General features: G+C 36.1%; 1 protein-coding gene across 1 annotated transcript in view; it reads right to left on the reverse strand.

Moving 5' to 3' along the window:
• Positions 1-15,471, reverse strand: part of LOC139748055 (dynein axonemal intermediate chain 1-like) — a 553,383-nt gene that overhangs the window by 69,838 nt on the left and 468,074 nt on the right. Inside the window, exon 14 of the mRNA XM_071660634.1 lies at positions 9,929-10,162. Coding sequence (XP_071516735.1) covers positions 9,929-10,162 — 234 coding nt within the window. The remainder of the gene's footprint in view (positions 1-9,928; positions 10,163-15,471) is intronic.

Below are 15,471 nucleotides of genomic sequence, written 5' to 3' on the forward strand. Positions count from 1 at the left end.
AAATGAGATGTTTGAGGACAATGTGTGGTGTGAGGTGGTTTGATCGAGTGAGTAACGTAAGGGTAAGAGAGATGTGTGGAAATAAAAAGAGCGTGATTGAGAGAGCAGAAGAGGGTGTTTTGAAGTGGTTTGGGCACATGGAGAGGAATGAGTGAGGAAAGATTGACCAAGAGGATATATGTGTCGGAGGTGGAGGGACAGAGGAGAAGAGGGAGACCAAATTGGAGGTGGAAAGATGGAGTGAAAAAGATTTTGTGTGATCGGGGCCTGAACATGCAGGAGGGTGAAAGGAGGGCAAGTAATAGAGTGAATTGGAGCGATGTGGTATACCGGGGCTGACGTGCTGTCAGTGGATTGAATCAAGGCATGTGAAGCGTCCTGGGGTAAACCATGGAAAGCTGTGTAGGTATGTATATTTTCGTGTGTGGACGTGTGTATATACATGTGTATGGGGGGGTGTTGGGCCATTTCTTTCGTCTGTTTCCTTGCGCTACCTCGCAAACGCGGGAGACAGCGACAAAGTATAAAAAAGAAAAAAAAAAAAAAAATATATATATATATATATATATATATATATATATATATATATATATATATATATATATATATATATATATATATATATATATATTTATATGTATATGTTGGTCATTGATCTCTTTGACTTTCTTATGAGGTACTCTCTTAAACAACAGGTACTTCTTTTTTGTTCGCTGTTCTTTCACATAGGCTTCATTCTGGACATCAACTATTTACTACACACTGGTACACACGTATATTTCCTCTACTGCTTTGAAAGTTTCACTGAACTTTTTTCAACCTATGTTCATGTCGTTTTCTTCGACCATATCATTCCCGGTTTACCAGTCTTGAGCAATGCAAAGATCATTCAAATTTGCAAGTTTAGAAATGGATATTTTTTCGTAACTGTCGTATTGGCTAACTCTACGTATAATGTTGAAAGTAACCACAAAAGTAATATGTCGGAGCTCATTTGTACCAAGTATTTCTCCAAATTCAACATCATCAAAAGATTCTTGTTTGTAGTTAAAACTAGATTTAACATATTCTCATTTCGAGTATCTATCTAGAATAATTGAATTAGTTCACTGACAAGGAAATTTAGGTAGAGTCCGCTCCCGAAGGGATTCCTCCCACTTCCATACCGGTATGCTAAAATCACTATTAGAGTTATCATTATCATTGTCATTCTTTTCATACTTGATTGCCTTTACCTGCGTTAGCGAGGTAGCACCAGGAAACAAGAAGGAAGGCCACATTCGCTTATATCCGTACTCAAGCTGTCGTGTATAATGCACCGAAACCACAGTTCCCTACCCACATCCAGGCGCCACAGACCTTTCCATGGTTCACCCGATATGTTTTACATGCCCTGGTTCAGGCCACAGACAGCACGTTGACCCCAGTATACCGCATCGACCCAATTTACTCTATTCCGTGCACATCATTCATCCTCCTGCATGTTCAGGCCCCAATCGCTCAGTCTTACTCACTCGATCCTCCCGTCCCCACTATGGTCTTCCCGTTCTCCTTTCCTTACTCATTCCCTCAGTAAGTCCAAACCATTTCAACAGGCCCTCTCCTTTCCACTCAACCACACTTATTTATTGCCACACATCTCCCTTACCGTTTCATTATATACTCGATCAAACCACCTCACTCCACATATTGTCCTCAAACATATCATTTCCACCTTCATCCACAAAACCCTATCTATAGCCTACGTCTCGCGACCATGTAATATCAAACAAATCCAATTTTGCCCTCCAAGACAATGTTTTCTTTTTCCATACTCTCTTTATCGCTCCTAGAACCTGCTTCCATTCCCCTAGCCTATGCCTCACTTCCGCTTCCATAGTTCCATTCGTTGCCATGTCCAATCTCATACCTAAAACACTTCACTTCTTCCAATTTTCTCTGTTCAAACTTAATCCAAACTGATTTGTCCTTCAAACCTACTGAACCAAATAACCTTGTTTTTATTCACATTCGCTCTCAACTCTCTTCTTTCACAAGCTCTTCCAAACTCAGTCACCAACTTCTGCAGTTTCTCACTCGAATTAGTAATCTGACACACTTCCCAAGCCCTCCTATCCCCCACAGGCTGCATATTCGCCCCTTTCTCCAAGACTCTTCCAATCATCTCTCTCACCATTCCACCCATAAACAAATTAATGAGCATTGGTGACATCACACACCCTTGCCTCAGACCAACCTTCACTTGGAACCATTCATTCTCCTCTCTTCCTAATCGTGTACACGCCTTATACCTTTTATATAAACTTCTCTGCTTCAAGCAGAATACCTTCTTTATCATGTATTCTAAAGACCTTACACAAAGCATCTCCAGATCCATAAATGCCACACATAAATCCATCTGTTTTCCTAATTATTTCTCACATACATTCTTCAAAGCAAACACCTGATCCAAAAATCCATTACTACTTCTGAAATCACACTGATCTTCCGCAGTCTGATGCTCTGTACATGACTTCACCCTCTTAATCAACACCCTTCCTTACAACTTACCAGGTATATTCATTAAACCTATACCCCTATAGATTGAACACTCACCGTTATCCCCTTTGCCTTTATGCAGTGGTACTATACATGCATTCTGCCAATTCTCAATCACCTCACCATGATCTATACATAGGCTGAATATCCTTAACAATGAATCAACAACAGTTACCCCTTTCATGATATATCAAACTGCTATACCATCCAAATAAGCCGCTTTACTGCATTTCATTTTCCGCAAGGCTTTCACTAACTCATATCTTTTTCACCAAACCACTCTTCTTGGCTCTCTCACTTCGCACACCACCCTACATCTGCCATTCTATCATTAGACATATCAAACAGTCTTTCAAAATCCTCATTCCATCCCCTCCTCACTTTATCACTACTGTTATCACTTCCCCTTTTGTCCCCTTCACTAATGTTCCCATTTGCTCTATTGTCTTTCGCACATTATTTTCCTTCTCCCATAATATCTTTTTATTCTCCCTTAAGTTTAGTGATACTGTCTCATCCCATCTCGCATTTGCCCTCTTTTTCAACCCCTGCGCCTTCTCCTTGACTTGCTGCCGCAAACCATTGTACGTGACCCAATTAGATGCACTCCTTCCTTGTAAGTACCACTCAAATGCCTCTTTACTCTTTCACTGGCAACTTCACTTCTCCATCCCACCAATCAATACATTATTTGCTAATCTGCTCACCTCCTACCTTTCTCATGCCACATGCATCTCATAGACATGCCATCACTGATTCCCTAAATACCTGCCATTCTTCACCCAATTCCTTCGCTTCATTTATTATCACATTTTGCCATTCTAAACTTAATCTCTGCTGGTATGTCTTTACAAAAGTCTCCTTTCCAAGCTCACTTTTCTTCACCACACTCTTTTTCGAAAACCTCTACAAATCTTCGCCCTTGCCTCCACAAGATAGCGATCATACATCCCACCAGCTGCCCCTCTTAGCAGATTTATTATTATTTACACCCAAAAGTATCTTTTACACGCCTATCAATCAATCTGTAGTTTAATAATGCCCGTTGACCATTTCTCCTACTCACGTACGTATACTTGTGTATATCCCTCTTTCTAAACCAGATATTCCCAATCACCATCCCTTTTCCAGTACACAACGCCACAAGCTCCTCGCCGTTTCCATTCATAAAATTTAAAACCTTATGCTCCCAAATTATACCTTTAGCTGCCACATTCCACTTAACTTCGCATTATAATCACCCATAAGTAATACCCGGTCTGTGCATCAAAACTTCTGACACACTCACTCAGTTGTTCCCAAAACACTTGCCTCTCATTATCTTTCTTCGCATGTCTAGATGCATAAGCACCAGAAATCACCCATTTTTCACTATCCACTTTCAGTTTTGCCTGTAGCAATCTAGAATTTACTTCTTAACATTCTATCACATACTCCCACAACTCCTGCTTCAGGAGTAGTGCTACTCCATTCTTAGCTCTTGTCTTCTCACCAACCCCTGACTGTTTTCCACAGATATTTCCATAACATTCTTCGCCTTCACTCTTGAGCTTTGTTTCACTCAGAACCAAAACATCCAGGTTTCTTTTCTCAAATATACTACCTATCTCTTCTTCTCTTCTCATCTCGGTTACATCCACACATATTCAGACATCCCACTCTGAATCTTCAAGGAGGATGAGCACTCTCTGTCTGGCTCCTTCTTCTGTTTCCTCTTTTAGAAATTGAAATACAAGAAGGGGAGGGTTTCCAGCCCCCGCTCGTGCCCCCTTTAGTCGCCATCTACGACATGCAAGAAAATACGGAGGTAGAATTCTTTCTCCCATACCTCAGGAATACTGATAACATTATTATTGTCGTTGTAATCATTATCATTATCGTCATTATTATCATGTTATTACTATCATTATTATTATTGTCATTATTATTATTATCATTATCATTACTATTACTAATATTATTATTGTTATTATCATTATTATTATTATTATTATTATTATTATTATTATTATTATTATTATTATTATTATTATTATTATTGTTATTATTATTATTATCATTATTATTATTATTATTATTATTATTATTATTATTATTATTATTATTATTATTATTATTATTATTATCATTATTATTATTATCATTATTATTATATTATTATCATTATTATTACTATCATTATTATTACTATATTATTATTATTATTATTATTATTATTATTATTATTATTATTATTATTATTATTATTATTACTATTATCATTAATATTATTATTATTATTATTATTATTATTATTATTATTATTATTATTATTATTATTATTATTATTATTATTATTATTATTATTATTATTATTATTATTATTATTAATATTATTATTATCATTATTATTACTATTATTGTCATTATCGTTATTATCATTATCATTATTATTATTATTATTATTATTATTATTATTATTATTATTATTATTATTATTATTATCATTATTATTATTATTATTATTATTATTATTATTATTATTATTATTATTATTATTATTATTATTATTATTATCATTATTATAATTATTATCATTATTGTTATTATTAGTAATATCATTATTATTATCATCATTATTACTATCATTATAATATTATTGTTATTTTCATTATTACTATCATCATTACTATTACTGCAATTATCATTATTATCATTATTATTATTATTATTATCATTATTTTATTCATTATATTATTATACTTTGTCGCTGTCTCCCGCGTTTGCGAGGTAGCGCAAGGAAACAGACGAAAGAAATGGCCCAACACCCCTCCATACACATGTATATACATACGTCCACACACGCAAATATACATACCTACACAGCTTTCCATGGTTTACCCAGACGCTTCACATGCCTTGATTCAATCCACTGACAGCACGTCAACCACGGTATACCACATCGCTCCAATTCACTCTATTCCTTGCCCTCCTTTCACCCTCCTGCATGTTCAGGGCGAGATCACACAAAATCTTTTTCACTCCATCTTTCCACCTCCAATTTGGTCTCCCTCTTCTCCTCGTTCCCTCCACCTCCGACACATATATCCTCTTGGTCAATCTTTCCTCACTCATTCTCTCCATGTGCCCAAACCATTTCAAAACACCCTCTTCTGCTTTCTCAACCACGCTCTTTTTATTTCCACACATCTCTCTTACCCTTACGTTACTCACTCGATCAAACCACCTCACACCACACATTGTCCTCAAACATCTCATTTCCAGCACATCCATCCTCCTGCGCACAACTCTATCCATAGCCCATGCCTCGCAACCATACAACATTGCTGGAACCACTATTCCTTCAAACATACCCATTTTTGCTTTCCGAGATAATGTTCTCGACTTCCACACATTCTTCAAGGCCCCCAGAATTTTCGCCCCCTCCCCCATCCTATGATCCACTTCCGCTTCCATGGTTCCATCCGCTGCCAGATCCACTCCCAGATATCTAAAACACTTCACTTCCTCCAGTTTTTCTCCATTCAAACTCACCTCCCAATTGACTTGACCCTCAACCCTACTGTACCTAATAACCTTGCTCTTATTCACTTTACTCTTAACTTTCTTCTTCCACACACTTTACCAAACTCAGTCACCAGCTTCTGCAGTTTCTCACATGAATCAGCCACCAGCGCTGTATCATCAGCGAACAACAACTGACTCACTTCCCAAGCTCTCTCATCCCCAACAGACTTCATACTTGCCCCTCTTTCCAAAACTCTTGCATTTACCTCCCTAACAACCCCATCCATAAACAAATTAAACAACCATGGAGACATCACACACCCCTGCCGCAAACCTACATTCACTGAGAACCAATCACTTTCCTCTCTTCCTCCACGTACACATGCCTTACATCCTCGATAAAAACTTTTCACTGCTTCTAACAACTTTCCTCCCACACCATATATTCTTAATACCTTCCACAGAGCAACTCTATCAACTCTATCATATGCCTTCTCCAGATCCATAAATGCTACATACAAATCCATTTGCTTTTCTAAGTATTTCTCACATACATTCTTCAAAGCAAACACCTGATCCACACATCCTCTACCACTTCTGAAACCACACTGCTCTTATTATTATCATTATTATTATTATCATTATTATTATTATTATTATTATTATTATTATTATTATTATCATTATTATTATTATTATTATTATTATCATTATTATAAGTATTATCATTATTATTATTATTATTATTATTATTATTATTATTATTATTATTATTATTACTATTATTATTATTATTATTATTATTATCATTATTATTGTTATCATTATTATTATTATCATTATTATCATTACTATTATTATTATTATTATATTATTATTATTATCATTATTATTATCATTATTATTATTATTATAATTATTATTATTATCATTATTATCATTATTATTATTATTTCTATTATTATCATTAATATTATTATTATTATTGTTATTAAAATTATTATTATTATCATTATCATTATCATTTTCATTACTATTATTATTATTATTATTAATTATCATTATTACTATTATCATTATTATTATTATTATCATTATTATCATCATCATTATTATTATCATTATTATTATCATTATTATTATTATTTTTCTTTTTTTTTTTTTTCTTTTGCTTTGTCGCTGTCTCCCGCGTTTGCGAGGTAGCGCAAGGAAACAGACGAAAGAAATGACCCAACCCACCCCCATACACATCTATATACATACACGTCCACACACGCAAATATATATACCTACACAGCGTTCCATGGTTCACCCCAGACGCTTCACATGCCCTGATTCAATCCACTGACAGCACGTCAACCCCGGTATACCACATCGATCCAATTCACTCTATTCCTTGCCCTCCTTTCACCCTCCTGCATGTTCAGGCCCCGATCACACAAAATCATTTTCACTCCATCTTTCCACCTCCAATTTGGTCTCCCACTTCTCCTCGTTCCCTCGACCTCCGACACATATATCCTCTTGGTCAATCTTTCCTCACTCATTCTCTCCATGTGCCCAAACCACTTCAAAACACCCTCTTCTGCTCTCTCAACCACGCTTTTTTTATTTCCACATATCTCTCTTATTCTTACGTTACTTACTCGATCAAACCACCTCACACCACACATTGTCCTCAGACATCTCATTTCCAGCACATTTACCCTCCTGCGCACAACTCTATCCATAGCCCACGCCTCGCAACCATACAACATTGTTGGAACCACTATTCCTTCAAACATACCCATTTTTGCTTTCCGAGATAATGTTCTCGACTTCCACACATTCTTCAAGGCTCCCAGGATTTTCGCCCCCTCCCCCACCCTATGATCCACTTCCGCTTCTATGGTTCCATCTGCTGCCAGATCCACTCCCAGATATCTAAACCACTTTACTTCCTCCAGTTTTTCTCCATTTAAACTTACCTCCCAATTGACTTGACCCTCAACCCTACTGTACCTAATAACCTTGCTCTTATTCACATTTACTCTTAACTTTCTTCTTTCACACACTTTACCAAACTCAGTCACCAGCTTCTGCAGTTTCTCATATGAATCAGACACCAGCGTTGTATCATCAGCGAACAACAACTGACTCACTTCCCAAGCTTTCTCATCCACAACAGACTTCATACTTGCCCCTCTTTCCAAAACTCTTGCCTTCACCTTCTTTGAAGAATGTATGTAAGAAATACTTAGAAAAGCAAATGAATTTGTATGTAGGATTTATGGATCTGGAGAAGGCATATGATAGAGTTGATAGAGATGCTCTGTGGAAGGTATTAAGAATATATAGTGTGGGAGGCAAGTTGTTAGAAGCAGTGAAAAGTTTTTATCGAGGATGTAAGGCATGTGTACGTGTAGGAAGAGAGAAAGTGATTGGTTCTTAGTGAATGTAGGTTTGCGCAGGGGTGTGTGATGTCTCCATGGTTGTTTAATTGTTATTATCATTATTATTATTATTGCTATTATTATTATTACTATTATTATTATTATCATTATTATCATTATTATTATTATTATTATTATTATTATTATTATCATTATCATTATTATTATTATTATTATCATTATTATTATTATCATTATTATCATTATCATTATTATTCTTACTATTACTATTATCATTATTATTATTATTATTATTATTATTATTATTATTATTATTATTATCATTATTATTATTATTATCATTATTATTATTATCATTATTATCATTATTATCATTATCATTATTACTATTATTATTATTATCATTATTACTATCATCATTATTATTATCATTGATTATTTTTAATGATATCATTATCATTATTATTATCATCATTACCATTATCATTATTATTATTATCATTATTTTTATCATTATTATTATTATTATTATCATCATCACTATCATCATTATTATCATTATTATTATTATCATTATTATTATTATTATTATTATTATTATTATTATTATTATTATTATTATTATTATTATTATCATTATTATTATCATCATTATTATTATTATTATTATTATTATTATTATCATTATTATTATTATTATTATTATTATTATTATCATTACTGTTTTCATTATCATTGTTGTTATCATTACCATTATTATTATCATCATTATTATCATCATTATTATTAATATTTTTATTATTATTATTATTATCATTATTGTTATTATTGTCATTATTATTATTATTATTATTATCATTATGATTATCATTATTATTATTATTATTATCATTATTATTACTATTATCATTATCATCATTATCATTATCATAATTATTAATAATATCATTATCATTATCATAATTATCATTACTATCATTTTCATTGTTATCATTGTTAGCATTAAAATTATCATGTTAATCTGTTTATCATCTGTTTATCATAATTATCATTACTATCATTTTCATTGTTATCATTGTTAGCATTAAAATTATCATGTTAATCTGTTTATCATCGAAGGTAGTTAAGATTAAAAGTTATATATATTTTAGTCTCATAGGTGTCATCACACTTCCTGTTATGGTTGTAGATGAAGTTACCGCTCATTTACCAACGTATCATTGCTGTTAAAGGAGAATGGAAGCCTCCTATGTGTTCATCATGGTAAGCGCAGGAAGTCCAAGATAATTTTCAAGATGTACATATGAATCCTCCTGAAGAAGGTCAAAGGTTATAATTCATCAGTCTAACACGCCTGACAAAGGGTGCAGGATGCTATATACTTTCTATCACTAAGGAAGGATGAGATTTGAATGCATCTGATATTGCAGTAGAGATCGGATGTCATCAATTACTTGTCAAAGCTAGTAAACAAGATATCATTCACTAACTTGTTGCCTCCAATGATGATGATGGGATAGAAGGGACTGAAGGCGATGCAAGACGCCACCATACGCCGCCGCTGAGACACGTTCTGGATACACATGGGGCTACACCGTCTTAGGAACAGGTCGTAAACGTGCACCCGACACTCGTCTGTTACGGCCACCAGAACACTGCTGCTGTGTGGGGACCAGGTCACACCCGCCACTCCTCCGCCCAGGTTAAGTGTGATGAGAGGCGTTCTGTAATATCAGTTAGGCTAGTGTGATGTCTGTCCCACCTAGGATAAGCATAGTTAGAGATGACCTGGAACTTCACAATTCAGGATAGTAGTGTTTATTCCGCTCCATCCATGATTAACGTGAAAAGCGCTAACATGCAATACAACACGATTAGGGTTAAGAAAGAGGGTTCTAACTCTTCCCTCTGTGAGGAAAAGCTCACTGGGAAGATAAAAAGCTGCTGGATTTGGTTCAGATCATCTAGTAGACTAGGACGATGTACATGACCTTTAACAAGATAAGGAGAGTGTTTCAGGAAAGGTCAAGGATGATAAGGCGTGGCCCATAGTTTTAGTAAGGTCAAGAGGTTGTTCTGGGACGCAAATTCTATCATGAACTTCAGTAAGGACATTTTCGCAAAAGACAACCTTCATGTCTCATTAAGGCCCATACAATTTTACCTTCATCAAAAAGATCTCAGACACGCAATGGACTTCTGCAGGATTTAGTGTTTTCTGAATATATCGAAAAGTTAGGTAACTTTCTTTTCCCAATTGTTTCATAAGACAAATGAAAATCATGATAGAAAGGAAATTTAACTGGATTTTGAAAAATAAACGAATAATTGTAAGATATGCCAATGTAGTATTAGAAACTCTAAGCTGAAGCTAAGAAATGTTTGTACCAGAAGCACAAATGAACTCTTAATATACTCAGACACAATCAGTTCAAAATCATAGCGACAGATGATCCAGAGTGATGCTCACACTGCCGTCCCTGCTGAGGGTGAGCTGCTGGCGAGAGAGAGAGAGAGAGAGAGAGAGAGAGAGAGAGAGAGAGAGAGAGAGAGAGAGAGAGAGAGAGAGAGAGAGAGAGAGAGAGAGAGAGAGAGAGAGAGAGAGACTGACAGAGAGGAATTTTCTTCCCCCGAAGCCTTTCTTAATCAATGCCCAGAATTTGATCATTTTCATTATATGTTCTACGTCAAGGAAAAAAAAAATCAACAGGCATTATAAACTATTCAATCGCCTTTACAACCAAGTATTCACCAAGCATTTCAGTCATATCCTCGGTATTCAGCCAGGTATTCAGCAAAGAATTCAGCCAGGTACTCAACCAGGTACTCAGCAAGGAATTAAGACAGGTATTCAGCCAGATATTCAGCCAGGTATTCAGCCAGGTATTCAGCCAGGTATTCAGGTAGATATTCACTGCCAGAAACGAAGACAAATATATCGCAAGCAACTAAGCTTATAATAAGATCTCCATCTTCGAAGAAATTTGCAAAAAGAAAAAGAAAAAAAAAAGATTTGACGATTAAGATAGCTTAAGACCCATCAGTGGAAGTAATTACTCTGAGTTAGGGTAAAAGTTCATTTGATGTTCTCGGGACGAAATTATAATCCACAATGGAGTTTCATAAGATATCAAAGATCTACGGGGATTCCTGAGTTTAAAACTTAGAGAAATAATGCTATAAAAATGATGTTATACGAGGTTTAATTCAGGTCATTTTGAATACACATGCACAAAAAAGTTATCAAAATGATCCATAAAGATTATATAAAACGGATAATGAAGAATGAATGAGATAAAGTTGTGACGTCTTCACTGTACTAGCAATTTGACTCATGTTACTCCCTCATTTGTTAAGGAACAACTCAATAAACTCTAGTTATCTGCTAGTGTTCTTGCATGCTGGCAAATGAAATTCTTTCACTAAAATTTTATCGAAATCAACCTTCATAAACTGGAGTCTGTGATCCACAGCTGGTTGAATGATAGATGAGTCAGTGGTTTTAAGCAGTGCTTTAATAATACTCCTGCCTGCCCATCAAACGTGATACAAAAGGTTAGAATAGTTGTATTAATTCAATTAAGTTAAGTAGGACACAAACAAAGCCATCTGAAATGTTAATTCGTTTCATAATGTACATATTTAAGAAATTAACCAGGGACTGAACAAAGTACTCCAACAAGTTTATATCATTTTGAGGATATCAGTAATCTCATTTATGCAGAGATAAATTCGTAAAGGATTAATCTAAGTGGAAAATTGTTCCGCCACTTTGAAACGTGAAATTTATATTTTAGGGACAGACGTGGCACGAGCAAATCATGCCCTTGTTGAGGTCATCTTGGGTGAAAGGAAAAATAATTAGAACTCCACAGGTGTCTTTAGAACTGACTTTGAAATTAAGAATGATTATATAAAGAGGAAAAGACAAAGGACGCAAGAGTGCTCCCCATCTTAGCTGTCTGAGGGAAGAAAGAGACCAGACCAATCAATCCTCAAGTTGCCGTTCATCATACAGATTATGTGACTAACAGCAGCCAGACGCGCGCTACGCATCCAAACCATGGGGTCGGTGACGTTTGCAAACAGCTCACGAGAATAATGGCCAAAATAAGACATATACAACAGAGGGAGACAGAGCAGCAACATCATGGTGTACTGTAAGAGAAGGTTGAAAAGGGATGATGTCAGAATTAATGAGATGGAAGGCGTTGGATTCTACTCCACTTGCTAGAAAGGCGTGAGAGGTAGTGCATATGACAGAGTGGAGGACAGTACTATGTCAACACCTATATATTACACGATTGAATTGCGGTGTCTTAAAACTCATCAGAGAGGAACGAATGATTCCTAGATTCACAGGGAAAACTTGCATCTTATATTGCTATGAAATTTGACAAGGCTGCTGTTTCCCCACTCTGAGACATTGCACAGATCCGAATTAAGTAGGGAAATATGATCAGTACGATGAAGATAATGAGTATTAAAAGGAGGGTGGGAGGGAAAGTGATTAAAAGTATGTGAAATGAAATCACCAGCATGAGAGTGAATAAGTTACAAGTAGGAGAGAGAAGATGATAAATCGATAGAAGAAAGAAAGTATGCGATAGGACAGAAACCTGATGAACATTACTCTCGATAAGATGGTGGGAGGGGTTAGTAGTAGTCTTTCCATCGCTAAGTACTGCAATGGTATGGTCAGTGAGGACACTATGCAATAGAAAAAACAGAGAAATTCTTAGAAAGCAAAGAATTAAGCCACTCGCTCTTCAATGCTTTGGAGCTGTTGAGGACTATAACAAAAGTTTAACCAAAATCCTTGAGAGAGGACGACCAGAGGTGAGTTATATGGAAGAGGAGATCATCAGTAGAATTTGCACTGCGAAATCCATAGTGGTGATCAAAAAGAGGGGAAAAAGATTCTAAGTTTAGAAAACAGTTAGAGCCTAGAAAATTTTCAGACTGGAGATAGCTGAGGAGAGAGCACTGGAGCGATAGTTAGAGGTGTTGGAACTATCTTCTTTCTTATGGATGGGCTGCACCAAGACGTTCCTTCGAGCAGAAGAAAAAGTCTGACTTTTAGTAAGAGGTGAGCAAGGATTGGTGCAAGCCCAGAGGCACACTCCCTTAAAACATGATGAGGTATGCTATCCGAACCATACGTCTTATCTACCTGGACTTGCAAGAGTACTTAGAAGGCCCTGCTAGAGGAGCATGCAAAAGACGGTATAGGTTTAGTGGGAGGAGATGGAAAAGGAGGATTAGAAGCTGAAACATTCAGAACTGATTTACAGTGAAATAAGGCACTAAAAATAACGGGTATATCAGCTGGAGAGTTAGCAATAAACTGATCATGTCAGAAGAGAGGAGGAAAGGTTGAATTACAGATTTTGTTGAAGATGGAATTTTTGTTTTAAGGATCAAAACTATTTGTCATCAGCGGAAGTTAAGTCAGCAAACTCTCTTTCAATATAAATGTTCTTGTCTGTGCGAGGACCAGCTTTGCAATAAATGCGAAAACATATGAAAAAGGAGTGGGTTTCAAGGGAGAAGAATAGTTTCACGGTCTGATACCCACCGTTTCTCACGCCATGTCCATTAGATTAAGAGCGATCAAACTGCAATTCACGGGATAAAGATTTAGAGGATGGGATGCAGGATTCCATCCCAGCCAAACTGACCTCTGCTATGCGTTCAGCACATAACTCATTTAGACCAGAAAAGCTAATGCCCATTCCAGGGAAGGTTAATAAGCAGCTGCATAGGGATAGCCTTTGAGGTCTCCCAAGGTGCCAAAGTTCACGTTACCAGGCAATGTGAGAGGATGGGTGTATCTAGTTAGAATAATCGAAAGTAAAGTTTTGGTTAGAGGACCATAAGGGAGCAGAAATGATGGGAGGGTTCAGAGATAAAAGAGAGGTCAGGTATGTTGGAAACGTAGTCTTGACGGTCGGGAATTCGGGAAAGGTATTCATTTGACTATTCCAGATCATTAAGAAGAGGAAAAAGGGAAGGCTTCAGCTCCATTAGGATCTTCTCAGTTAGAGCCTAACCAATCCTTGTGGTGTACATTGAGATCCCCAGTATGGAGAATCTGTGGGAGTAGATCTAAAAAGAACAAAGCTTCGTGGCAAGAGGTCAAATAGTCTTAGAGTTGTACATAGTTGGTAGAACTTAGGAAGAACCAAACGAAACACAAAAGGAAGGTAATAAAGGGTAGAGAGAGTTTGAACTAGGCAGCACTAAAGTTACGGGACCGGAAAATCCACGAGGCAAACAATAGGTTTCTTTCTACCATAATAAACACAAACTCCACCCCTTGAGAGTATAGTTACAGATCTAATAATGCAAAGGAGAAGCTGTCTTTCTTGGACAGATGGGTTTCACAGAGAAGAAAAAGATAAGGGGAAAAGGTAGGTAGGTGTTCAAAATAAGGAAGAGCAAGACCATGAATGTTACATAAATGAATAGTAAACGAATGCCCTTCGTCTCACATCCATGAGCAACGGGTTCTAGACCGGTCAAATCCCATCAGGCTCACATCACCAGTAGTTCGCGATTTTACAGAATTACTGTCAGACGAGGAGACATATAAACACGAATATAGTGCATATGAACATGTACTTTTCATAGAACACATAATGTCCTCCCACGGCAACGATCCGAACCGGGAAAGCTAAAGGCATGGCTATGATTACTCCTAACAGGGAAATGACTATTCGATTACTAAATCATATTTAAAATCTAATTTTCTATGTATGTGGGACAATAGGGAAATGACTACTCCATCACTAGCAATTGAATACCCTTCGTCTCACATACCATCAGGCTAATACTACCAGTAATTCCCAACTACCATGGTAAAAAGGTCCTGGTTCGATTCCTTGTGCATTCTTGCGTGTTCATATGCACTATATTCGTGTTCATATACCTCCACGTTTGGGAGTAAGTTCTGTAACATTGCTAAATACTGGTAATGTGAGCCTGACGGGACTTAACCAGTCTATACCCCGTTACTCGTGGATGTGAGACG

This window comes from Panulirus ornatus, chromosome 72, assembly GCF_036320965.1.
Source record: "Panulirus ornatus isolate Po-2019 chromosome 72, ASM3632096v1, whole genome shotgun sequence".
Taxonomy (NCBI): Eukaryota; Metazoa; Arthropoda; class Malacostraca; order Decapoda; family Palinuridae; genus Panulirus; species Panulirus ornatus.